This window comes from Emys orbicularis, chromosome 16 (assembly GCF_028017835.1).
Source record: "Emys orbicularis isolate rEmyOrb1 chromosome 16, rEmyOrb1.hap1, whole genome shotgun sequence".
NCBI lineage: Eukaryota > Metazoa > Chordata > Testudines > Emydidae > Emys > Emys orbicularis.
In genome coordinates, this window is record NC_088698.1 from 11645938 (window position 1) to 11672714 (window position 26777).

General features: G+C 45.0%; 2 protein-coding genes across 5 annotated transcripts; one reads left to right on the plus strand and one right to left on the minus strand.

Annotated features, from left to right (window-relative positions):
• Positions 1 to 784: 784 nt before the first annotated feature.
• Positions 785 to 18228, plus strand: HNF1A (HNF1 homeobox A). 3 transcript variants are annotated; one of them, XM_065417538.1, is made up of 11 exons: positions 785 to 1119; positions 8677 to 8876; positions 9773 to 9959; positions 10624 to 10862; positions 12844 to 13001; positions 15005 to 15206; positions 16095 to 16286; positions 16588 to 16709; positions 16899 to 16914; positions 17060 to 17206; positions 18101 to 18228. In XM_065417538.1, the coding sequence occupies exons 1-11, from the start codon at positions 785 to 787 to the stop codon at positions 18226 to 18228; spliced, it is 1926 nt and encodes a 641-aa protein (XP_065273610.1). The 3 variants fall into 3 exon arrangements, with proteins under 3 accessions (XP_065273610.1, XP_065273612.1, XP_065273613.1); XM_065417540.1 differs by lacking the exon at positions 16899 to 16914 and having other exon boundaries at positions 17065 to 17206; XM_065417541.1 differs by lacking the exons at positions 16095 to 16286; positions 16899 to 16914 and having other exon boundaries at positions 17065 to 17206.
• On the minus strand, positions 7375 to 26150 carry C16H12orf43 (chromosome 16 C12orf43 homolog). 2 transcript variants are annotated; one of them, XM_065417543.1, is made up of 7 exons: positions 26004 to 26150; positions 24162 to 24207; positions 23332 to 23430; positions 22431 to 22504; positions 21987 to 22077; positions 21250 to 21662; positions 7375 to 7455 (listed from the first exon to the last, which is right to left on the minus strand). In XM_065417543.1, the coding sequence occupies exons 1-6, from the start codon at positions 26146 to 26148 to the stop codon at positions 21299 to 21301; spliced, it is 819 nt and encodes a 272-aa protein (XP_065273615.1). In that variant the 5' UTR covers positions 26149 to 26150; the 3' UTR covers positions 7375 to 7455; positions 21250 to 21298. The 2 variants fall into 2 exon arrangements, with proteins under 2 accessions (XP_065273615.1, XP_065273614.1); XM_065417542.1 differs by lacking the exon at positions 7375 to 7455 and having other exon boundaries at positions 20586 to 21662.
• Between the last annotated feature and the right edge of the window lie 627 nt (positions 26151 to 26777).

Below are 26777 nucleotides of genomic sequence, written 5' to 3' on the forward strand. Positions count from 1 at the left end.
AATAAAGGCAGTAGGTTCCAATGAAGAGAAATGGGGACAGGTAAGTGCCAATGTGGGGAACTGGCTCAGCAGTCATTTAGTGCCCCAGCCTGTCCCACTGAAGTCAATGGGAGCCCTTTGAGAGTATGAGAGATCTTGGAATATTAGAATAAATCCAGAGGTTGTACTTGATGCCTGGGGTGTGGTGCACAAAGATTGGCCGAGCTCCTGAGGCCACTAATTCCCAACCCAAAGGTTTTGGTGGGGCTTAGCCCCATGCTTCTGGTTCCTCAAGCCTATCCCTGCTCTTAAACCAATAGGGCCAAGAACCAGTCAGACTTCTCCACGCTCACTTTCTCATTCAATTTTATTTCTATTTCTCTCTTCTATCTATCTCCCATCCTGGCTTTTTCTCTGTCCATTCCTTTTACTCTCCTTTTCTCTTCTGCCTCCCTACCTTTTCCCCTCCCCCCCCTGCACTTTGTGAACTGCTGCTGCAGTGCTGAAGTCCAAAGTTCAGTAACTTGCTAAGCACACGGATAAATATGAACCTTGGAGAATTTACACTGCTCCAATGTAAACAGATAGCCAAGGGTCCCTTTATCAGCACTGGCTCAGGACAGTCGTGGGGGGTCTGAAGTGGCTCATTTTTGTATTTTGTTTTTTGGGGGGGGTGCAAAGGCGGGAGTCTATGCCATTCCCACTCTGCTGACAGTCGGGCGTGTTACCTCAGGAACATGGTGTAGGGAAGGCTGAAGGCAGAACGTGCTGAAACTCAAATCCAAGGGACACCAGACTGAAGACCATGGTCTCTAAGCTGAGTCATCTTCAGGTGGAGCTGCTGGGAGCACTGCTGGAGTCAGGGCTAACCAAGGAGACCCTGATCAAAGCGCTCGGGGAAGTGGACCCCTATGCCCTCCAGAGTGAAAGCCAGCGTGCCATCAGTGCCATCCAGGCAGAAAAAGGGGAACCCTGTGCTGAAATTTCCAATCTGCCCAATGGGATGGAGGAATCCAGGATGTCCGAGGAGGAAACCTCTGACGATGGGGAGGAATTCACCCCTCCAATAATGAAGGAGCTGGAAAACCTGAGTCCAGAGGAGGCTGCTCACCAGAAGGCTGTGGTGGAGAGACTATTACAGTAAGGACATGGTTTTCCTTTCCCCTTCTTGCTCTCCGTTCCTTTATTTCTCTTTCCTTCACCTCTTCCCTGAAATACGTTAGGGATTACAGTTGATCTAAGCATGCAGAGATTCTCCCCATCAATGCCAGCCCCAAAACCCACTGAACTGACAAGCTTCATGTTCCTTAATAATGTTCAGTTTCCTTCCAAAGACATTTCAAACATACGCACACACAAAGTGCCATGGGGCCCAATTACATATTAAAAGTGCAAATATCATCTGGGAAACAAGGACTTCAGAAAAATCTGGGAGCTGTACAACTTCTGTTGCTTTAGCTGTCTGTCAGTTTTTACAGAACCCACCACTTCAGTGGTTAGAAAAAAGTAAGAAAAGAAGTCGTCATATTAACTTCCATCATGTAGTGTGGGGATTCTCATCATAGGAGGGAAAAATACTCCTAAGTTCTCTTGCCATTTTTACCGAGATGTATATTTTTATTTTACTGACTTTAGCTAGAGTCAAGTATTTGTCAATAGAGACAAATTAAGAGAGCCTGATCTTCATGTCTTTGGGCAGGTAAGACTCCCACTGATTTCAGTGGGAATTTCAGATGAAGGAGTGCCGGCCAAATTGGTTGGCAATCCAGGTCAACATACCCAATGTTTCTATCCTCCATCTCCCAACATGAACACTGAATATAGACAATGTGCAGTCTACGGACTACTGTTGTATGACTTGCCTTAACATGCAATTATTTAGTCTTAATAGCCAAAAAAGTATGAGCTTTCCGAACCATTCACTCTCACTCCAGTAAACCCATAGACAGAATCAGAATTGTGCTCCTGCAATTCTAACTCAGCGACATGAATCCTAGGGATTCCAATGGCTGGTCTGCCTGAGCAAGGACTTCAGGATATCGCCCTTCAAATCCACCTAACACAATTAAATCCTTAGCCACAAAAATCTCATCTGTCTGCACTGAAGCTATTCACCAAGATTAGGAGCAGACAGGAAGCACAGGATGACTGTGATGTTCTGGAGACTCAAACCGGTACTTACAATCTTTTATGGGAAAATTAAACTGCAGTTAGAGGATTTACCGGCTTTGTGGCCATTCCTTTTTATGGGGAAAGGATATTAATACAAAACATAACAAGAAAAAGTACGCGCAAAACCCCAGCAATAGCCCCAAGATAGAGAGATAGCACAGTACTTAAGGGTTAAATATTCACTGTAATATTTAAGAGGGGATGGTTCTATTGCCTGACCTCTAGAGAGTCTGGGCAGATTTGGAGCTGATCACATTACAGTAGCTGAAGGAAGAAAATACACTGGAACAGCACTTACCTGAGAGGAAAGATGCTCCCCATAATTCAATCTTCTTTTCCATCCAATAAACCCCTTTCCCTTCTCTGCCTTTTCATTTTGTCCCCCTCCCTCTTTCTTACACCCTTGCTGTTTCCAACTCCCCTGTTCTATATCGGTTTTCCTCAGATCCTCCTTTCCTATCCCCTCCCCCACTTCTCTCTGTCTCTCATCACCCTATTTCTATGTCTGCCTGTCTGTCTGTCTCTCTTTCACATTGCTTTTACCCATCTCCTTCTCTCTCTCTTCTCCCTAAGCCTGTGTAGAGATCTTGGGGCAGTTTGAGCTCCAGTTGCACCGGGCGGGCCCTGGCTAGTTACTAATTATCCAATGGCTTTATTATTTCTCTTTTGTCTTATAAATTTATAAACGAAAAGACCCTGATAAGCTTTTTGATCATTAACTTCTGATGATTTATCAGGTGTCTCTCCATAGAGAAAGCCATGGAAGCTAGAGAAGAGCACCTGGCTTTATCCCCTCTTTAATGAATGGATGAAGCAGGAATTAAACTCCATCCACTGTGCTCTGGTAAAGAGAATTTCACAACTGGAGGGAATTCCTATCCAGGAGTTGGGGATCCAGTGTGGTCCTTCTCCCCCACATCTCCCTTCACCTTGGCATAAACTCTGGTTTCTGATCTTCCCCATCTTTCCAGTTGCCCTGTGGTTTCTGTCAGTTTCAGCACAAAACTAATTTCTATACCACATTTTTACAGTAATGCTTTGCACTTCATCAGCATTTTCTAACTGAGGATCTCAAAGCTCTTTACACACTGTGAATGAGACATCATCCTCATTTACAGATGAGGAAACTAAGGCACGGACAGGTTAAGTGCCTTAACCATGGTTACATGGGAAGTTGGTGGAAGGGCTGGAAATAGAACCATGATCTTCTGTCTTAACCACAAGGCATGGAGCATATTGACCCAAACCCATTAAAAATGTCTCCTAAATGGGGGCAGTGGATAGACAGGTCTGATTAAAATTGTGCAGAAAGGCAGAGATTTTTAAAAGCAATTGTGTGTTTGGGGAAGTAAATTAAAAACATCTGGGTCAATATCAGAGACCGATAATGGGCAAGCAACAACTAAGAAGCCCCTTCAGGAAAGAAGCCTTCTTTTAACAGAAGAAGGCCTGATGGGCATGTCCTTAAAATAATAATTTATATTATATATAAATAATCCTAAATAATGTAGGTGTTTTTGAAAATGTCTCAATTCACTTGACAAAGGAACAGGATTGGAGATGTGGTAAGAAGTCAATATATATTATACATAGTACAAAATGGTGTATTATAGAAATCACTTCCCACCAGCTGGGACACAAGGAAGGAGAGCAGCCTTGCTCACCTAGCACAACGGCATGCAGAACAGAGCTTCTCTACTTGCAAACTGATGGTTGCTCAAAAACCTGAGTGCATGATTTTGTGGTATTCAAATACATAGGCACTATGAAAGTGCAAAAATCTCTATGTGTTACCAGCAGTTTTCAGACTATTGTAGACCATATCTCAATCAAAAGATTGTCTCATGGACACCTCACCTCCTGTTCATAGTCACAGTAACTTACTTGCTTACATGGGAAAGTAACATAGGAAAATGTTTAATGTATTTCTGTGCTTTTGATGTACTGCCTGCTAACAAGGAGAAAAAGCACAATGTGACCAGTCACCTTTCTGCAGACTATTAGTATGTGCTCTGTGAAACACTAGTGATCCTGCGAAGCAGTTTGTGAACCACTGTATTACACTGAATGAATCCAGTATGGAGGCAATTGCTCCCTTACATAGCTCTAAGTTCACTTGCTGGAGTCCATTACCCTTTGCCCCTACAGAATACACTGAGTATGCAATCCATAGGGAGGTTTCCTTAGTGAGGAGCTAGTGGGGCAGCCCTTCACCCACTACACTGTGAATCCCAGAAGAGAGTTAAGGGATAGGATTTTCAAGAGTACCTCAATGATTCAGAAGTACAAGACTCATTGCTCTTCCATGGGACCCACAATCCTAAATAATGTAGGTGTTTTTGAAAATGCCTCAATTCACTCCACAAAGGACAGAACTGGAGGGAGAAGTCAATAGTAAATTAATTCATTTGTGGGGGGAGGCTATGGGGGCAATTATTAGCTATTTCCTATGGAGAAGATATAATACAGATTGTCTTTGGTGGGGGACAGGGGAAGGAGCAGACTTCAATCGGTGAGGGGTATGCGGCGGATGTATAATGAGAAGTCAGGATAAGGGCTGCTGTTACCTGTGGGTAGGTATAGCAATTTTTCCCTCTAGGGCAAAGGGTAGAATTCCACAAGGAAAGAGGGAGGTTGAGATGATAAGATTTTCTGGGCATATTTTCTGAAGAGGAAACAGGGAGATGTAGAGGTAAAAGGCCCAGCCCTTTCCCCCAGGGAGCTGGTTGCTGAGGGGCCCTGAGATTAAGCTATAACACCCCTTTTATGTCAGCATCTGATTGTATAGGCCAAGCTAAGGCAAACCAAGCAAAGTTCAAATGAAAACAACCATGCTGAGGTTAGTCTTACCTTCCCTGCTCTCTGCCTATCTCAGGTCCAGTCTGTGCATTGAAACCGGCGTTAGATGTCTGGCAGTCTTCAATTAAAAGGACTGGAGGGATGATCCTGAGCACTTCAAAGCTCTGGACCTCCTTTGAACTCGTTTCTAGTTCAAAGCACAAGGAATTCAGAACCTGCCTCCAAGAGATCAAATCAGATCTTTGGCACAAGGGAATCTGAAAAGGATCAGATTATGCTGCCCTGAGAGGTGGTGGAGAATAAAGGAAAGAGGATGGACAGAAAGAGGACAAAAAAAGGGAGAGAGAGAGAGAGAAAGATTGGGAAGAAAAAATCAGGAAGAGTGAAGGAGAGAGAAGGTCCCTTGAATGTTACATCCCCAGCTCTCTGGATTGGGTTTTCTTTAATGCTAACAACTTGATATTTACTTTCCATTTAAATTTGAGATGTTGCTATAAATTATCAACTAGCCTCTTGTTCCCTTTGAGTTTATAACTAACTACCTGGGTTACTTATTGTTCAAGTAACAAAAGGGAGGTGAATACGCCCTCAAAAAGCAACCTCACAACTGAGGAAAGGAGCAGCTGGAATGGAAGAGATAGGACCCCATGCCCCAGAGGTTGTATAGGGCCAGGGAGAGAGCCTATGCTCAGGAGACAAGGAGAAGCTGAAGGCAAGAGACCAGGACCTAGAAGATGGGAAGGAAAGAGTAAAAGTCTATTATCTGAGGATAAGGAAAATCTGGAGATAGACCCTGAAGAATGGTAAAGCAATGGGGGTAGAGTTTGTACTTGGGAAGAATGGGAAGCTGAAGCCAAAATGAGGCAGGAAGTGGTCAGATGTTGAACAAGGCTGGGACCTTTTTGCCGTCCTGACTCACTAAATTAATTGGGCGTTTTGCCCAAGTAAGGTGAGCAAGATTGGGCCTGGGGTGAAATCCTACTCCTACTGAAGGCAAAGAGAGTTTTGCCATTGACTTCAGTGGGGCAAGGATTTCACCCCGGTGTTTGTGTCTATGGTGAAGGTCTCTGCAGGCGGCACGATGAGGATAAGTGATAGTCTGTGAGAGTGTTCAACTGACCTAGCAACACAGCCTGCTCTACAGTATAACCTAGGGTCACGAGGTCTCTTTACACAGGAATTAAAGCTTTGGCTTTGACAGTACATGTGCACACAGTTAAGGCATCATCTATGCTACACCATGAAACCACCCTTTACCCGTGTTAGGGGACATCCGTGCTGTAAACAGCTCCCAAATGCAGATGCACCTCAGTGGTTTGAGCATTGGTCTGCTAAACCCAGGGTTGTGAGTTCAATCCTTGAGGGGACCACTTAGGGATCTGGGGCAAAAATCTGTCTGGGGATTGGTTCTGCTTTGAGCAGGGGGTTGGACTAGATGACCTCCCGAGGTCCCTTCCAACCTTGATATTCTATTATTCTAATTGTAGACACACCTTGGGGATGTGTCTCTACCTTGGCACCCCATAGTGTTCTAAACTATGAAAGAGTGTGAGTCTCATCCTCTCCCAAGTACCTCCCCACTCCTTCCTGACAGAGAGAGCTGGAGATTCTGATAAGAGAGAGAGAGGTAAGTAAGTGGCTCAGATGCCAAGTGGGAAGGAAGTCAGTATGTTATAGAAGAGTCTATGGGTGATCATGAATCCCCCTCCCTTTCTTCACTAGCTGACCCAGAAACATGATCTGAAAGACAGGGCAGAAGCCTTGCCCTTGAGCATCTTCTAATCTATCACTGTACAACAGAATCCTGGGGCTGTTGGGTATCTCTTTAAAGAAGGAAAGTGCCCAGGGCTCAGCTGCAGGCTAGATTCATAGAGGCTGAATTAAGAGAGACCAAAATAAGGAGGAGATTAGTCCTCATCTCAAGAGGTAGTAGAGCAAACACCAACTGCTTAAAGCTCCGGAATGGGAAAAAATAGGCTAGATGGGTTGCCCTAATTTGGGGGTCTTTGAAGAGTACAAGGGGAGAGGGTGGAAAATGGAGCATTTTGGCACAGCTCCACCATCAGAGAGGAACCAGTGGTGCCATTTTAAGAAAAGAGATTTCTCCCCCCCCCCGTCTCAGCCTCCTGCCACACTTTAACTGCAGTTGAGCTTGCTCCTTGGACCTCCTGGTTGCTGTGGAAGAGGCTGCAGCAGGAACAGAGATAAGGGTGTTTGCGCTGAGAGAACAGGTGCGGACTTTGTCCTTCTTATCGCCTTTCAGCCTCTGACAACCCACAGAATCAACAAAGCAGCTAGTACTCAGGCTGCTCTCACCCTCCACCCCCAACTGTCCTGCTGTATTTTCCCCATAGTCCTGGGTATTTTTCTCTTATTCCACCCACCTGCTACTGGTATTTGGAGAGGACCATCAACATTATCTATACCGTGTTGGGATCACGTCCAGTCCAGTCAGTCCCTCAGGCATTTCACATTAGAAACACAGAGGGCAGCTCCATGTTACATCTGCAAAGAAATCAGACATTTCCTCAACACAGGGGTTGTTCATGTTTGGTTCTAAACTGCTTGGTTCACATCTTCCAAGTTCTACTTAGTTTCAGGTTCAGTCAAACCCAAACCACTCACCGAAATTCAACCACAATCCCCTTAGTCAGCCCCATGGTTACCCAAATGCTCAGGAACCTTATCAGACGTTCTGATAAACCTTATCAGATTTACAACTATTATGAAATTCCCAAGGTCAGTTTACGATTTTGGGGTTTTTTTCATGCACAGTTCTACACTTCTTGGCTTGTACAGTGCAGTGGTTGGGATTGTAAATAGGTGTTCATTTTTTTCTCTAAGTACATAGATGCAAAATGGAAAATTTGAAAGAGCAGATGTGTGCTTATCTATATGTGTATATGTAAAGTGCCATATGTGCAAGGACATGTGGGTGGTGTATATGGTCGGTGTCTGGGTACAGGAGTCTCACGTGCATGAGTATATATTGTAGAATCATTTCAAGTTATTTTGGGTTTGGAGCTCCACTCTCTCTTTGCGGCTCCGCTGTGGGTTACCCCAAGCTGGATCAGAGCCAGAGTCAGAGTGCAAGTGAGGATGAGTCGGTCTGATATTAAAGTGAACCCAGTTTAGGAAAGTACATTACGTTATCTGTGAGCACACATCCCCCACAGACAGGGAAGCAGAGAAAAAGAGACCCACCTCCTGAAACTGAAAAGCAGAGCCCAGAACATACAGCATTGTGAGAAATGGAACCCTGAAATATGGGACATCATCTGCTCCACCCCTCATCCCTCTCCCGCTGCTCCAGAGGGGACAGGCTCTTGGTCAGAACTGAGCTACATAGGAAGGATGGCATAGAGGAAACTGTCACCACTGCTACTCCAAGGAGTTCAGTCTCCAGGGCTATCAAAAATACTCATTAAAAGATTTAGGCAAGTAAGTCATTTAGCTTGGAGGTTAGGTCAAACCACTGCATAGAGTGTCACACTGAACAAGAGATTTCCTTGGAGAGATGAACGGTTATTATGTAGCATACTAAATCTATCCTACCTGCCTCATCAAAGGCAAAGCATGAACAGAGGATTCACCTCTCTCATTGCTTCTGGTGCCCACACTTCATGCAAGAAGTGCTGGCTGACATTCCTTGAATCCCTTCTGTGCAACCTGGATACATAGACAAGAATTGTATATTTAATGAGGTGCATTTTCTGTTCCTTCTAGAGAGGATCCCTGGAGAGTAGCAAAAATGGTGAAATCCTACCTCCAGCAGCACAACATCCCTCAAAGGGAGGTGGTGGACACTACGGGTTTAAATCAGTCTCACCTCTCACAGCACCTCAACAAAGGCACACCCATGAAGACCCAGAAGAGAGCTGCCCTCTACACCTGGTACGTCCGCAAGCAGCGAGAGGTGGCCCAGCGTAAGTACAGCAACAGCAAATCTCTCCTAACTCTAGTGTCCTATAGCTCCCCCTACCCTCATCTGCAGTGTGGAAGGCAGGGGAGGGGGGCCCTTTCTAGCAGTAGGGTTAGACAAGTCCATGTCACCATTCAACACGGGTGGCCAAACTGCACAAAGGAGCCTGCAGCCACCCACTTCTTTAAAGGTGGAGAGCAGGCTATAGCTCTCATCTATCGGTATATCCAAGTGGAGGCATCGACTTGGACCAAGATGGGGCACTCCCAACGAAGTGCATTTATGTAAGCACAGACGGCATAGCTGATCACCAGCAATGATAGAACCCAGGACCTTCAGCACCAGAAAAGAGTTTTCTGCAATTTCATCTAAAGAAGTAATTCCTTTAGCCATGAGTAAGTAGCAGGCTGTAGCTCTGGGGTCAGCCATTAGTGGGATATCATCTCTCACACATACTAAGCCAGCGTGTTACAAATACATGCTTAAAACAATAGCCTTTGCAACCTCCACACGAACGAATGTGGCTGTAATCTCTTTCATTTTATACATATTAGATGGGCCCCTAGTCAAATTAATAACTTGGCCTTTAGTTGGGCCTAGAGGGTTGGACTCTACATGAGCTGCATCCACCCCAGCTCCTGCTGCTTCTTCTGTTTCACTGCTTCACACTAGGAATCAAGATGCAACATGTCCGATGGGCCCATTGGGGATGATCTTACCCATTTTAGACAAATATAGAGCTTTATTTAAATCTCATCTAGATTTTGCACCTGCATTTGTTCAATAGTAGGAGACGCTGAGTGAGGATAAGCTGCTCTGAGCCAGCTGAATTCCAAGAAAGAGAATGTTACAAAAACATCCTATCAGCAAGCAAAGCCCCTTGCCCATTTGTGTTTCCAGAGTTCACCCATGCTGGTCAGGGACTTGTGGCAGAGGAGCCCATGGGAGATGACCTGCCCACCAAGAAAGGGAGAAGAAACCGCTTTAAGTGGGGTCCTGCCTCACAACAGATCCTATTCCAAGCTTACGAGAGACAGAAGAACCCGAGCAAGGAGGAGAGAGAAGCATTGGTGGAGGAGTGCAACAGGTGAAGGAGGGTCTCCAGTGTTGATGGAGGAGGGGAAAAGAGAGGGATGGAATGGGGCTTTGTGTGCTCTTGCTATACTGCCAGAAGCCATACTCTGCTCTGTGTAAGGGCAATGGGGTAGCAGTGGATTGAGATCGCCTATTGTTCTTTCTTTGGGATACAATTTGCAAAACGCTGTGTAGTGAAATCCCAATACACAGACAAAGCAAGAGAATGATTGGCTAGAGCCAGCTATAGAACAAGCTTCCAGCACTGAACTCTCACTGCCTGTTATTCCAGTCCTGGGCTCCAACAACGCTCTGCCTCTCTAACCACTGTACATAACAGCCTGCTCATCCTGCCCTGAGCCTCTGCTTACAGGGTGACCAGGCATGATGGCATGCATACAGACACCAAAGTCATGAACACACCACACACCCACACAGACCTTTGGCTGTTGAGCGTGCCCCTCTCCCCCCCAACTCCATGAGTGCATCATCGAGGTGCTGGTGTTATGGAGACCCTGCCTGGTCACAGGAGCCACCATAGCACGTATTAGATGATTAGGGAGTCAACCCAGAGCTATCAATCATTCAACAGTGCTCCAGCTCACCAAACAGAAAGAAAGTGTTTCCTAACGCAGCTATGAGATCACCAAGGCCCTTCCTGTGCTCTCTCCTGACAGGGCAGAGTGCATTCAGCGTGGCGTCTCCCCATCCCAGGCCCAAGGTCTGGGCTCAAACCTGGTCACCGAGGTGAGAGTTTATAACTGGTTCGCCAACCGTAGGAAGGAGGAGGCCTTTCGGCACAAGCTAGCCATGGATACCTACAGTGTGCCGCAGCCCAGCTCTGCTCCCCCTCTGACCTCTCACAACTCTTCCTCCCTTCAGCCAACGCCTGCTATCTCACCAAGCAAAGTCCATGGTGAGTACTGACTACAAAGAGGGAGTTTTGGAACAGGAGACCGGTGAGCCTGCAAGTTCAGGCACCAAGGCCATTTCGAAGCGTGTCCCTTCAGAAGCTGATCAGTAGATGGGAGAGCCAAACTGATGTGGGGTTTACACAAGATGAGAGTGTAGGTGATAAAGAAGGCTAACGGCATTTTGGGCTATATAAGTAGGGGCATTGCCAGCAGATCGAGGGATGTGATCGTTCCCCTCTATTCGACATTGGTGAGGCCTCATCTGGAGTACTGTGTCCAGTTTTGGGCCCCACACTACAAGGAGGATGTGGGAAAATTGGAAAGAGTCCAGCGGAGGGCAACAAAAATGATTAGGGGGCTGGAGCACATGACTTATGAGGAGAGGCTGGGGGAACTGAGATTGTTTAGTCTGCAGAAGAGAAGAATAAGGGGGGATTTGATAGCTGCTTTCAACTCCCTGAAAGGGGGTTCCAAAGAGGATGGATTTAGACTGTTCTCAGTGGTACCTGATGACAGAACAAGGAGTAATGGTCTCAAGTTGCAGTGGGGAAGGTTTAGGCAGGATATTAGGAAAATCTTTTTCACTAAGAGGGTGGTGAAGCACTGGAATGGGTTACCTAGGGAGGTGGTGGAATTTCCTTCCTTAGAGGTTTTTAAGGTCAGGCTTGACAAAGCCCTGGCTGGGATGATTTAGTTGGGAATTGGTCCTGCTTGGAGCAGGAGGTTGGACTAGATGACCTCCTGAGGTCCCTTCCAACCCTGATATTCTACGATTCTATGAAGTGGAGCGAAGAGGACATTGGAAGCTCAATGCTGAGGGAGTGCCTTACAGTCAGTTCTCATTCATTGCTCTGTCACAGCCCCCTATTGATGAACAGTAGTCAGTAATCCCTATTTCAAGGGCTCGCCTGTTAGGTTGTATCAGAGGTTAATTGTATACCCTTTCTTCTCACACACACGGCTTCCTCTTTGGGAGCCTCCAACTGCCACAAGTCAGAGACACAAACATTCTTGGCTGAATTGTTAGGAGTTAGGAAAAGTTACCCTCTGCGGCCTCAGCAACACAAAACAGACTGTCAGTTTTCATAAGCACTGAAAGCAGAAGAATGGCATCTTTGCCTCCTTTCTCTGTGGTAGCCAGATGAACAAGCGACAAGTACCTGTATTCAGGAAGCTCACTTCTCTATTATGTAATGCTCAGGTGCTTTGTCCTTTCTCATGTTTCTAGGCAAAAGTCCTTGAGATGCCAGTGTGTTAGTGAAGCAGTATCAATCATCATTGATCTCCAGGGCTGCAAGAGACACTCCAACTAGAGCACAAGTGCAAACTCCCCCTCTGTGCAGGGAAGGGAATAAAACTGCTACGTAAACTGTCCTCAGTGCTAGAGCAGGAATTTAATGGTGGAAATTCCATCATCCCTCTCAGAGTAAAAGGTTGCTAGCAATCTCCCTTGACACAATAGAATAGAGAAGGCCTTCCACTTAAAAGGCTAAAAGGAAGAATTCCCCTCTCCCTTTGACAGGTGGTGGTCTCTCCAAGGAAGGATTTGGGTCTACTGGTGAGGCCAGGGAAGCCCAGGATTGAGTGAACCTGGAAGACTTTCCCTCTCACTTTGCGGTAGATGCTATCATTCAAACTCCCTTCCCTTCTATATTTACTCCCAGGAAGAATTTCTAACCAACTTAGCTACACAGCTTTTCCCCCATGGCGATACTCGGCCCTGCACAAAGCCGGTACATTAGGAGATGACTTGTCCAAGGCCACCCAGCAAGCTACTGGGAGGATTAAAATTTTGGTGTGTTCTTGGTTTCCAAGTACCATTCTCAATCCACACAGCCTCTCAGCTCTGAAACAGCACCAGTGAAGGAGGGCTGCCTCAGAGCACCTGACAAAGGCCTAGAAAGGGAATTGAATTTATTGCTTGTCCTAATTTACTAGATCAGCCTCATCTGTGGGAACCAAGTCTCTCCTTTTCTGACATAGGAATGAGGTACAACCAGCAGCCAGCCAATGAGGCAGTGTCTTCCAGCAGCAATCATCATGGGAACAGCTCCATGGTGACCACCCAAACCATTCTTCATCAGGTCTCTCCCCCTGGACTGGAGCCAAGCCAGAACCTGTTGAGCACAGACACTAAGCTGGTGAGTGACATATACCCTAGTCCTGGTGATTCCATGATGTCAGGGAATCAAAGAAGGATCCCTGGGTTTCCAGAGGACAATATTCAGAAATGATATTTTCCAGAATGCTGTTAACTCCCCACAGCAGTACCAAGTTCAAAAGCATCCTTAGGATTCTCACACCATGCCACCTAGTGGTGGGGGTGGGTACTGGGAGCATGAAGACTGAGTAGGACTACCCTATCCCGTTACTGCCCTGGGATTAATCAAAACAGTATGGTACACCTTTCAGTAGGAAAACAGGGCCCAAGACATCTAATGACACACCTGTTGTTAACCTGCCCATCCCAAAAGGTCTGTTTCTCTCCCACTGATCAGATTCCTTCCATTACCACTCACTTTTGATTGAACTCCACACTCAGCAAGATAGCTGAAAAGAATCCAAACAAATAACAAAACAGGGACCTGTTACCTGCCCTGACCCATTTGTAAAAGTTAGGTGCAACAGACCCAGTTTGCACAGAATTCCTACCAATAGATCTTGTACAGTAAATCTGGATTGTACCAGCCTAATCATATTCATCTTGAGGCAGATCTCCTTTGGATATCTTTCATTAACTAAGCCTCCTCCCATGTGGTTTGTATCACTACGCTAAGATTATACGATTGATCATTCTTGGCTGGTTTGCACAGTTCCCTTGGATTGTATGCTACGTATAAAACCTGTTAGCAAGACATTTGTATTGGTCCATAGCTGTCCTGGGGCAAAGTTCAATTTATGAATCCAATTAAAATCTTTACAGTCACCCAGTCACTTTGCTGATTTTCTGGTCACTCCTGTGAAGGAAAAGTCTTTCCACAAGACTTCGAAAATCTCCTTTTACTGCTGTGTACAAAAAGGGACACTGTCAAGATGGTTAGTCCAATCATTTACCCTATTGCTCCTTAATCTTGTTACAAATTCAATGCAGTTGTTCATGTTTAAGAAGTTCCAATGCTTTATTTAACTATATATAAAGTATTCAGCTTTGGCAGCTGAACACTTGTGATACTTTTATAGGACTTCTTAACTAGGGACCTCACATGGCTTACGGACTACAACCTCAACCTCACTAGAAGGTAGATATGAATTATGAAGTTATTCTGAGAGTTTGAAAAGTGAGACACAGACAGGTTAAATGACTTGACAAAAGTCACAAATTCAGTCAGTGACAGAACCAAGTCTAGAACTGAAAGTCCTGCTCTACCCACTAGCCAGACATGCTCCCTCTCTCTCTAACAAGCAACCCTGCAATAATGCACACTAGAATTTACACCTCTCTGGTGCGTACTTACGTAGAGTGTAGAGAAGCCCTAAGAATAGAACTCATGAGTCCTTCCTGCCTCCGCTTTGAACTGACTTTTAAGTCACTTAGCCTCTCTGTGCCTCACTTTTCAAACTCTAAAATGAACTTCAGATCTACCTTCTAATGGGGTTGTGAGGGTTCAAGTTTGTAAAGCCTTTTGAGGTCCCTAGTTACAAAGTGCTAAACAAGTATAAGTGTTAGGCTGCTAAAGCTGAACATTTAATATGTTTAAAAAAAAAAAAAAAGCATTGAAACTTTTTATACATAAAAATTTGCATGGGATTTTTAATAACATTAAGCAGCAATAGGGTAAATGGATGGACCGCTGTACCTCATTTTCCCCTCCCTAATGTAAACTGAGGATAATACTTCACTATATGGGAACAGAGGCTAAATTCACAATGTTTGTAAAGCACTTTGAGATTCTCAGATGGGAGGAGACTGACCAGGGCAAAGTGCTATTGTTAATACCGTGACAGTGTTCTTTAATGGTTAATCAATCAGCATGGAGGCAGCATCAAAGGAAGCATACAAACTGTACTCAGCTAAATGAAGTCCCTTCCAAACTGTCAGAAGCTGGGTGGGAAACTGATCACAGATTGGAACTTTAAAGTGCTCACCATACTCCAGCTGTTGCAGATAGCATTTTCACAGCTCTTCTTTCTTCCTCATGCCCAGATCTCTGCTCATGGGGGACCTCTCCCTCCTGTCAGCACCCTGACCGCTTTGCACAGCCTAGAGCAAAATCCACACACGTTGAGCCAGCAAACCCAGAATCTAATCATGGCATCACTGCCTGGTGTTATGGCAATTGGAGCTGGTGACACCTCATCCCTGGCACCAGCATTCACCAACACAGGGGCCTCCACCCTGGTAATAGGTGAGCAGTGAACAATGTGGGGAAGTTGGAGGGCTCATTGTGGTTTCTATCCCACACTCTATTTATCAGGATTTCCAGAAAGGGAAAAAAGGATCTATGATCATTATAAATGTCTCATTTCCTGAGCCAAAAGCTTTGAGGTGGAAGGGAAAATATATGGCTGGGGGAGTCTATCACAACTATGGGGATTGTCAGGAGCTCCTCGGAAGCATTAGTACTTTGCACCATTCCACATGATATGAAAACGTCCTGCTCCTGTAGAGGCTTACCAGTTCACAAGTGGGGAATGGATGGCTAAGGAACTTGAGGAAAGGGATATAAAACCTTTCAACTCCATGTCATTGGTTCAAATCCAGCTATTTGGTAGCCTAAACAAAATGAACCCCATGGGTCTAAATTTAGTTCGTTGTGGCTAGTTACACCTAGCACTCTTGTCAGCAGACTGAGGTGAGATTAAAATAATGACTGGGCCATTAACTCCACTCTCACTTTTAAAGAAGGTCTCTCCAGTGAAGGATTAAGCAGATTTGAACAGAATTGCATTGCGTGATCTGTGGCTGAACAAGATGAGTCAGCTCAGGCACAAGCACTGGTGGTAAGAGCTACTTGCATGGTGCTTTTCTGCACGAGATGTGGCTCAAACTACTGCTGATAGACCTTAACTTTCATAGACACTAAGTTCATTCACAACTGGACAAGGCACAGCTGTAAAGCAGCTCCCCGTGCCCCAAAGAGTCCTAGCTCATACTACTTTTGGAGACTAGGCACAGCTATGGAAACCATTCCAGAATTTCTGCAGACCCCACTTTGGCAGAGGGAACAGTCATGCACTCCCAGTATGAGAGGAGATGAAACAAGGAACTGAATATGCATGTCTTTATTTCTCAGGCCTAGCCTCCACCCAAGCCCAGAGTGTTCCTGTGATAAACAGCATGGGAAGCAGCCTTACTACCCTTCAGCCTGTCCAGTTCTCCCAGCAGCTCCACCCATCTTACCAGCAACCCATCATGCAGCAGGTCCAGAGCCACATCAATCAGAGCCCCTTCATGGCCACCATGGCCCAGATACAGAGCCCCCATGGTAAGGGTTCAAATTGGATTTCACCACCTCCACAGTCCTTTTTGCTTGAGAGGTTAACTGATGGCCCCTGGGCTTGCAGCACTCTGTTTATCATCAGAAGAACAGAAGAAGAGGGTAGGTGATGCCTCTCCTAGATCCATGTCCCACTGGTTGTGTCTGAGATTCAGGATTGACTGACAGCAGATTCATGTTGGTGTCACTTTGGCTAAAGTTGATCTCCCATTTATTTAACTGTTCCTGTTCCTAGTTACAACTCTCAGAGCTCCAGAATCCACACAATCTTGTTTTCTTTCATTTCTAGCTCTCTACAGCCACAAGTCTGAAGTGGCCCAATATGCACATACTGGCCTTTTACCCCAGACCATGGTGATAACAGATACAGCAAATCTCAGTGCCCTGACTAACTTGACACCAAACAAACAGGTAACAAAGCAGGGAATGGTATTTGTCATATGCCTTCATTCCCCTACTTAAAACTGCACTGCATATCACGTAGCATACTGCCTATGCCAGTAGAGCATATCTGGCACCCTGTCTGTGTCACTCCAGCAGGACAATCTTCCTCACCCCAGCGCCTTGCCAATACCAGCTGGAACATTGGGAACATTAGAGCAAGCTTCCTTGCTGCACTGCCAAGCAGCAATGAGTTTCCTTGGAAACAGGACCCGCTTGCTGTTTCCAATCCAGTTTGCCCATGTAAGTGCCTATTAGAAGGCTTATAGGAGACAGATCTGACCCAGGCACTGTTCCAAAGCTCAGGAAACATTAATTTTCTCAGGTGTTTACATCTGAATCAGAGACCCATACGGAGTCCGGGATCCACACGTCAGTGTCACAGACACCAACAATACATTTACAGAACCAAGACACAACCATTCAGCACCTTCAGCCAGGCCATCGCCTCACCCCGAGCCCAGCTGGTAAGACCAATAAACTATCATTTTATACTGTCCCTCTATCCCGCCTCCAGCTGCCAATACCCCAATGGTAGGACATGAAATAGCATCCAGGGCTTCCTATTCTGCAACAGAACTCCAACCAGGCCCTGGGGGATACAGAAAATGACCTCATGAAAGGAAGCTCTAAAGCACAGTCCATAGCAGGGATTTTTCAGTATATCCAAAGTGAGGTATGGGTGTGGATATGGGGCCTATGTGGAATTTGTACAAAGTGACTAACATTGAAGAACACAGGCAGGAATGGTGTCCCTACACAGCCAAACATGCAGAAGGCATTCAGGGATGGGATATAGGGTAAAGCCTACCAAATCTGAGAGGACATTAGTGAGTCATTTTAGTTCCAAGGGGGTTGATTCCCATGATACTTTGAAAACAGCTTTGGATCTGGGCATGCAAGTCTTTGCATATGAAATGGGAATGGGATAAAGGAGTGAGGGCTTGTCTATAAAAACACTTAGTGTGCAGCAAACTGGGGTGTAAATCTAGCCCGCACTAGCCTGCCATGAACTAAGTGTCTGTGGGGACCCTGCTGCCGCACACTGGAAGTTTCACAGTGTGCTTTAATTTATGCCTGTTTCAAAGAGGCATAGATCAAGGTGCGCTATGGAATTTTTAGTACACTGCAGCAGGGTCCACATGGCAAGCTAGTGTGGGGTAGATTTACACCCCAGTTTGCAGTAAGCTCAGGGTTGGTGTAGATGAGCCTTAACTCTTCAGTGATGTCAGGAAGATATCAGACCTTAGTGTCTGAGATGAAGAATCCTTAGATGCCATGTAGAAGGAGTGAGGGAGGGGGGAATTAGAGAAGGAACAGATGAAGGGAACTACCATGCTAAAACTGCATGTTTTTAACAGTCTCCTCTAGCAGCCTGGTGCTGTACCACAGCTCTGACTCCACCAACAGCCACAGCCACTTGCTGCCATCTACTCACAGCGTTATTGAGACCTTCATCCCCACACAGATGGCATCCTCCACTCAGTAACCATGGTGAACAGTTCACAGGCAACTGCCATGACTGAGCCGTCAAGAGCACCTCCATCTGTGTTTGTGATTCACTGTCACTGCTGCCTTCCACAGGGAAGAGAGTGCCTGGCCCGGAGGCCTCCAGCCCCTCTCCACTGCCTTGTGTAAAGTCCTCACCCTCATCCAAACACAACACGGGAAGAGGGTTTTCTTGAACACAAAGCTATGAGCACACATCCAGAGCGGATGACAAAGGACAGGGCTGACACCACTAGCTTCCACTGCCAAAGGGAACAATGGCCAGCACAGAGACCAGAAATTGAGGACTTCCACCAGGATAAGAGTCTGAATGGTCTATGGCAAAAATTGCAAAGGGATAGCTGGAATTTTCATTCTTCTTAATCTTAGCTGGGCTGCATATATGTAAACCTGCCAATTCCACAGCAAGTCCTGCAGGAAGAGCAGAGCTGAGCCACTAACGGCAGGTGAGCATCGCTTAAACACCCACCACTGCTGCAAACAGGCAGATGGAAACTGAATGAGAGAGAAACTTTTCTTGGGGCAGACAGTACAAGAGCCCGAATACTGGCCCTGCAGCTAAAAGACACTGAGAAACAGAGCCAGGGATGACATGAGAACTATCCTCTCATTACAGAACCACTAACTAAAAGCTTGCCATTTCTTTAACTTAAAAGGGACACTGTCAATTTATTTAGGTTCAGAAATATGACTTCCACTAGCCAGGGCTGTTTTAGGGTAAGAGGCCTGAGTATTTTCAATAGTTCTACTTTGTTTTAAATTCAGAAATTAAAGGTGAGGAGAAAGGAAAGGAATGTTTAGTTCTCCACATCAGCAGGCTTGATTCTTGGTCTCTCACACCCCTCACAGGGTGGTCAGTGGAGCCAGTGTGGTCAGCATTTGGGATGCGGAGAGAGAAAGAAGTGGCTCAACATAATACATCTGAAAATAATGTTTCAGAAACAAGGCTCTTTAAGCCCTGCCCCCCATGTTACACCATTGCCCCTTCTAACAGAGATTGTGTATGTGTGTGTGTATTGGTCTCTCTCACATGTATCAGATCTTCTCTGTAAAGATCTCCACATAGGTGGATTGTTTTTGTATAAATATAGTGTAACCACATCCTTAATTTTTAGCCCTTCACTGTGTGCCTGATGCTACAGCCCTCACTCCTGTGAATAACCCCTCAGATTTCCATGGATCTATTTGTATAAGTGAACGCTTTGAGTCCTGAGGCCCTAATTATAAATGCTTCTAGTAATTCCTCTTCTTCCTTGTTGCTTATACGTTCATATCACTGCTGAGCTGCAAACAAACATAGGAGAAGCCATAATAAACTTCTTTCTGGGGTTCTAATGGAGCGGAAGCTATCAATTTACACTGTAGAGGGGACAAAACCCAATGAGGGGAAAATATGATCAAGCCTCTAAAAGGATAAGAAACAATGGAGAATAAAAGAAACTATACAAATAAGTTGACAGTGTCCCTATAGCCACCATGTCGGATGACTGCAAACATATAGATGTAAATTGGTGCCAGTATGCAGAAGACTTTTTCCCTGGACTCTGATATTATGAGCTATTAGAGCCTAATTTCAGTAACTGAAAATCTCAGTGGAATTTGTCTCTAGGACTGATGCCCCTCTCCACTCTGTGTTATCCTGTAAATTTATTTAACTTTCAGTAAACTGAAAGAAAACCATTTGAGACTGTTGTATATTTATCCTCTTTACAGTATAAGTGAAGTCAAATTTATGAGGAATCCAGGAAAAGTTTTAAAAGTCGCATGATTTTCAGAAGTTAAAATTACTCATAATTGTAACGATGGCCATAAGGCATGTGATTTCTGTTGGTGTACTTGGTTAATTCACAGGCCGATTTTCAAAATACTTTTGCAGTTTAGATGCCTGCAGGGCATTTCCTTATGTGAAAAATATCAGAGTTCTTGCACAAAATGTGGGTGACTCCCAGGACCCTACAAGGAGCAATATTTTCTCACTTTAGCATCTTGAGTTCCTCCACCCATCCAAATATTAGGTCTTTCCCTGAAATCTCAGAGCTGCAGGCCTCTATTAGGAAAGTAAAAACAGTACTGAAAACTACCAAAAACTGCTGCTGCATCTCAGAGAGACGACATACACCTGGCTGGTCAAACAAGAACTTAAATGCAGTTACTGCCATGCTGGGCTCAAAGGCACCTATTTCTGGCAGTTCTACAGCAGCATCAAATAGCTACAGACAATTATGCAACTAAAGCCACTAATGATGTGCAATACCTCTGTTAGCTGTGCCAATCCTAATGGAAGAAGATGGCAGTTGTGCACAAGACATTATATTAAATGAGACTAGGAGGCATTTATTGTTATTGAATTCTACTGCACACTGGCAGATGTAATACCATGAAAATAAAGCATCGAGGGAGACAGTTTTGAAAGAAACACCTGCTTATAACAATGAAGTGACACCATTGCACAATCTTTTTATAATTCTGCACAGGACCCCTGGAGAGGTGTATATTTGGGAATTAGTAACATGGCAGGTTTCGGTAACATACTTCTGGTGATTATAGGAGAGGTAGGTGGGTCTGCAAGCTTTGCCAGGATATTTGTGGGTGAGTCAGTCTCTCTCACAGCCTGGAGCTGTTTCTCCCATGGTTCTGGCAGCAGGTGTTGGGAGAGGTGAAGTAAGAACTGATCCTCTGCCACCATCTCCACCAAAATCAGTTTATCACACACGTGCACTAGCTCCAGGGCACAGGATTTGGGCTGGATACACAGAAGGATCAGACCAGGGCAGAGGTGACTCTCAATATGTCCCTGTATCGCCCAAATCCTTCAGTGCAAGGTCTGCATAACCAGCAATGCAAGTAATTGGTTTGTGATGGAATGGAAAAAGGGGAGTTCCCCAAGGGATGCCCCAACAAGGGCAGTCACTTAAACTCTTACTCCTTTGACTCCCCTAAAACAGAAGCTTTGCCAATTGTTTCCTCACATTTCCAGTAGAGGACAATGTGCAGGAACTACCTTTGTTAACTTTTCACCATCCTTCTTCCATCCTGACCATATATGTGGTTCATAGAGCGAAATCATCATTCGCTTTTTTTCTGGTAATCTTTTTCCTCTTCGTCACTACTCTGGGCAATGTTGTGTCCTCTATACATTTGCCTTCTTGCCTCTTGCACTCTCCATCAATGGACGATAGAGTCTCGTTGCTGATCAGAAGGTCACCTCCTTCTGTCTTCTGTTCACTATTATGCTCTCCTCTAGCTTTCTTCTTCCTTTTCTTTTTCTTTTTTTGGTTGTGCTCTGTGCACTCCTGCTTGCGAACCTGGCTGGAATCCGGAGTCATCACAGAAAAAGCACTTTGCTTCAAGATATCTGCTGCTGACACAGCAGCCTCTTGGTATCTCTGCCATTCCTGGTCACTGTCCAGCTCACTGGAAGGGTTGCAAGCAAAGTGGGAGGTAAATATGTTACACTTTCATCCTGAATTCACCCAAAGCACAGACTCTGAGATTAGCATAATCTTGATAAATGTAATGGCTTTGTGACTCAAAAACGTATTCCAGTGACCGCTTAACCAGTCTGTACTCCAAGCTGCCCTTTAAGATGTATTATGTGCATTGGAAAAATTAATGCAAGTTAAAATCCCTAGTTTCCCTGCACTAGGAAAAATATTTTTCCAAAGTCAAATGTAAAAGGAATCTCTGAAACACAGCATGGAATATTTTTAGGAACAAAGTAGCAGACTAACACCTCACCTAGAACTGGAAGGTCGTCGCCTCCTGGCTGAGAGTGGAGGTTTGGATTTCCCACAATCTCCTGGAACAGATGAAGAGAATAGGCGAAAGCCTAAGAAACACAAAAAGGAACAGGGGGAAATAAATAGGTTAGCAAATGATTTTAGCCAAGATATAAAACAGAGTCAGCAGCAGCAGCTAACAGCAATCCAAGTATGAGGCAACAGAGGTGTCAACCCTCACTTGGAATTTACGTTGGCCTGAAGAACTAGAAGGTGTTAATTAAGCTTTCTGCACTATTACATGAAGATAACCCCTGCTGATATTAAAGAAAAAGTGCAGTAGAAGGACTTCTTATTAATCTAGAGCACTGTATGAGCTAATACCAGATAGAATTCATTACATTTGTGCCAGTGGAGAGCTATTAGATGAGTGCTGACAACAGTGACTGTGCTTGGAACTCACCATCATCTTCAGAGTCAGCTGTTTGCATGGAAGTCCATACAGGACCTGATGAATCCTCCAAGACAGTGATGTAGCTAGAAGGAAGACCAGTCTGAATTTAGGAAAGGAAACAAGGATTTGATTTTATGCAGCCAGGCTAAGTTTAAGAAGTTGGAAATGTTAAACAAGATTAAAGTGAGCAGTTAAGTAACCTTTACTCAGTGGGTTCATTTCAATTTTTTTACTTTCAGAGCTATCTCCACAGAGCATGGCCATTTAATTCAGAAACATGGCACATAGAAACTACCCACATGCAACAGTCCAAGCAGCCAACCCACATTGCATTCTAGGCCCATTAGTTCCCATGGGCCATCCTTCCACATTAAAAAAGGGCAGCGGCAATCTGCAATTAGATGAAGCCTTTGAACACCTACCACGATGCCCGCACAGCTCTCAGTTAGGCTGAATTTGTTTGTTGTACGGATAAGTTGAAAAAAAGATCACACACGTGGACTGGGAAATTTCCTGAACAGATTCAAAGCCTGGCCATAAATGGAGGTGGCTCTGATGAATCTCAATCCTGTCTATTCCCTTCCCAACACAGAACACTGAGCACTGAAGCTAACAAGAAAGGCTCTGCAGAACACACCAGGTCTACATTATCAATGGGAGAATAGGGCATGGGTCAGTTCACGAGCATTAGGAGCTCAGTCACAGGCCAGCAGTATGCACAGGGATGTAGGAAACAAGAAGAGAAACAATCTTTCCTCAAAATACAAGATGTTTCCCATGGAAAAAGATGTATTTAACTCGTCAATGATTCCCACTTCTACCACTCAAGGGTATTGACACTGCTCTTGCAAGGGAAGGTTCTGACTAAGGCTTATTTAATCTCATAAGGCTGTGCTTTGGTACTGGTTACCTGTCTAACATTGCTCCCAGTTTCTTTGCAACATGTGCTCTGAACTCTGGTGTGGTCTGTAATTCGTTGCCATCTTTGTCATGGTCATTCACCTTCTGTCTGTTTGAAATAAAAACAATGTGTGATCTCCTTCAGACCCAGTAACCATCTGCTGCTTTCACCTAAAACTGAAGACTGGGGACTGGCAATGGGATAGAGAGCCTTAGACCACTAAGTGATCGATTCAAATCCAGCTCAGACTGATAGTGGCCAAAAGCAACTACCATCAGAAGGCTGTTCACTAGCATGTGTGAAGTAGCTTGGGTGGTCTCAGTATGGTCCACATTCCCTAACTATCAACAGATGTCCACATTCCCTAAGTATCAACAACATAATTGTTATTAACTGACCCTTTGCTGAGAGTCTCAGCAGCACAGGCCAAGGATTGGAGCCTGAATGCTCCTACCATTCCTTTGTCCCTGAAGAACAGAGTTGCAGGTATATCAGCAAAGCAATGTGCTGCTGCTCACTCCAAACCTGCCCCTGGAGAGAGGACTTTATTAAAAGTTGCCAGGTTGATAGGCTTGGAGACTATGCTTAAAAAGAAAAATATTGAGAATGAAGGCAGGAGAAGGTGGACTCCATTGCAAGGCTTCTAAACCAAGGATTGTTTTCCCCGTTGATCGGGGAAATATTTGGTCACTTAGTATTCAATTGTAGACAAAAGACAATGTCTTATACTGGGAAGGATCAGGTAACCTTAACTACTGTATAGGCAGCACAAGTTCTGCCTATAATCAATGTTTCATTTTTCTTCATGCAAACAGCACTCTGAAATCCAGAAAAAATACCTGAGACTAGGCTGAACTGGTAATAACTTGTCCTTCCCAAAGCCACCTGCCAAAACAAAGCGAAGGCAAATTAGAAATCTGCAAGACTAAAACACCTTTAATCCTAATTCCACTGTAGATGATTTTACAGGGTAAAAGTAATTTTTGGAAGATAGAATAGTGGTCGCATTCAAAGGAGGATACGGTTATGATTTGAAACATTCTTCAAGCAAACTACACATCAAGTGACTAACTCCACTTGCTAAGATAGTGCAGCACGAGTTTAATATTGGACCCAACATCTACTGGAGGAAAGTATCCAGCTCTGGCAAGAATCTGATATATCTTTTCTATTTCTATTATGATCCTAAATAGAAGGCAAGCCAAGTCCGTCCTTGAAAGAACCATATTTCACATACTCTATGACACAGAGCCCCACGGAGAGACAAACTTTGACGTTTGAACTCTGGGGCTTGACAGAAAGGCTGCCAAATTCCTAGAAGTAGGGTGAGGTACAGATGAAGGTCACTGGCAGGGTGAAGGCACAAGATAGAGTAGGTCTGAAGCTTTCTGGCTATTTAGCTACTGATTCAATTACCCAGAAATTCTGTTTGGATTGAGTAGCTGGATACTATGTCTGGTTTAAGTGGAGCCTACTGATTTAATTTATATAAAGATGATTTTTTTCTTTCAGCAATCTCTGTATTACTGGTCCTTTGATTTTTTACATTTGTACATACTCATTTTCCATCCAAATTGTAACAAATGACTTTTAGAGAACTATTACAAGATTCACTCTGCAGCAGAGAGGGAGCCAAGATGCATATTCCCAAATCATGTTACTGTCCTAAACAGTTAAAGCTTTAGTATGATCCAAGAACATGGATGGATGCAGTCTACACAGCAGGACTGAACAATGTTTTAACCATAACAAGCCAATACTGTATTAAAACCCTGTCTACAAAGCAGTAGCTATCACAGTTTAGACAGGAGCTTAGAAGTGCCCCCGATTTTCTGCTCTCTCAGCATCCAAGCAAGCAGACTTTGGACAGCATGCAAGACAGTCTTTGCACTTATCCAGAAAAACAGTGGTAGGACAGCATGGGGAGTAAAGAGCCAGCATAGCAAAAAGATTTTTCTTCTGTATATTAATTCCCCAGATATAATTCAAAATATGATCCATAACTCAACTGTGTGACCTACACCAAGGGTCAGGCACAGTGAAGAAAGGTAGACAAGACACCAGACATGATTCATTATGCTAGAGAATCCTCAGTCCTTCCAATTCTTTCTTTTTGAGATTCATTATTTCAGAATTATTTTAAAGGCTGTTTTTAAGAAGTGTTTTCTTACAGAGAGTGCAGGTTAGCATGAGATTTAATATGCCACTTTTTAATTTTTTAACATAACCTATCCCTGCTTGAGTCAGGTCTGAGTTCACCATTAGATTAGTTCCTAAACCAACTGTACTCTAGACACAATCATAATTAAACATAAAGCTGCTCAGTTAATACTGGAGGAGCAACTGCCTTTGAGAGGCCACACTGTCGGGGGCAGGAGCTTGCACCCACCTACTGACCCCATACACCCCTCCAGCACCCAAAATCCAGGACTAGCCACCTCGCCTGCTTTGGGGCCTGGTTGCTCTTGCTGAGATGTGGGCCAGTCACAGGCTCGGCTGCTGACCAGGGAGGCAGGGACGGAATTGGGGTGTGACAGCCCAGGGCATTCCACCTGATCAGGTGAGTCCAGTCCCCGCTTCCCCGGGTGCTGCGTCCACGCATGGGAGGGGAAGGGCCTGCTCTCGGTCGGGACTGCCGTGGCCAAACCAAAGGACCCCAGCGTCACCCCCAGCCGCCCTACCGCTGCCGGGCTCCGGCGGAACCACCGCCGACCGCTGCCCAGCCAGGTCCCAGGCGGCCTCGCGAAACCGCTCCAAGTCCTCCGCGCTGCTGCTGCTCTCCGAGTCCGAAACATTCGCGCCACAGCCACCCAGGAGCGCTGCCATCTTGGAAACCGCATAGCATCCTGGGACTTGTAGTCCAGGCCACAGTGATAGGGGACCGAGAGCCCTCTGCTGATCCCATGCGTTTGCAAGTTCCTGCTGTGGCGGGGAGACTCCACGACCCTCGCCTCTCCCTCAAGTGGACGGGGTGAGAGTGGAGAGCACTTCCCCAGTGGGGCTGGTTTGGGGGGGGGCATGCTTGTATCTCCTTCTGCAGTGATCCTGTTTCATGTAATCCATTTAAAATCTGTTCTGAATGATCATTTAGCTGAAAGGGACAATATGAAGATTTATGTCAGTGTTTCTCAACCTTTCAGGTTGGCAACCCCTTATCCAAATTAAAAAAAAAAATCATTAGCTGATTACATTTACTATAAGAGTGGAAAATGTATCAATTACAAGCCTATATATTTGTGACAAAGAGTCCTGTGGCACCTTATAGACTAACAGAGTTATTGGAGCATAAGTCTATAAGGTGCCACGGGACTCTTTGTCGCTTTTTACAGATCCAGACTAACATGGCTATCCCTCTGATACTATATATTTGTGTATGTGTTTTGAGAAGTTGACAGAGAATACTTGACCTTGAAAGGCACAGGTGTGCAGGGACGGCAGGGATGAGATTTTCTTTG

What these genes read in the sequence shown, in the direction of transcription:
- HNF1A (XM_065417538.1), top strand. Translation starts at nt 785, where the DNA reads ATGGTCTCTAAGCTGAGTCATCTTCAGGTGGAGCTGCTGGGAGCACTG. An exon ending in CTCACCAAGCAAAGTCCATG is followed by an intron (nt 10,863 to 12,843) that starts GTGAGTACTGAC and finishes TTTCTGACATAG; the next exon opens with GAATGAGGTACAACCAGCAG. An exon ending in GGCCTCCACCCTGGTAATAG is followed by an intron (nt 15,207 to 16,094) that starts GTGAGCAGTGAA and finishes TTTATTTCTCAG; the next exon opens with GCCTAGCCTCCACCCAAGCC.
- C16H12orf43 (XM_065417543.1), bottom strand. Translation starts at nt 26,148, where the DNA reads ATGGCAGCGCTCCTGGGTGGCTGTGGCGCGAATGTTTCGGACTCGGAG. An exon ending in CCAGTTCAGCCTAGTCTCAG is followed by an intron (nt 23,431 to 24,161) that starts GTATTTTTTCTG and finishes TATTTCAAACAG; the next exon opens with ACAGAAGGTGAATGACCATG. An exon ending in CGACGACCTTCCAGTTCTAG is followed by an intron (nt 21,663 to 21,986) that starts GTGAGGTGTTAG and finishes CAACCCTTCCAG; the next exon opens with TGAGCTGGACAGTGACCAGG.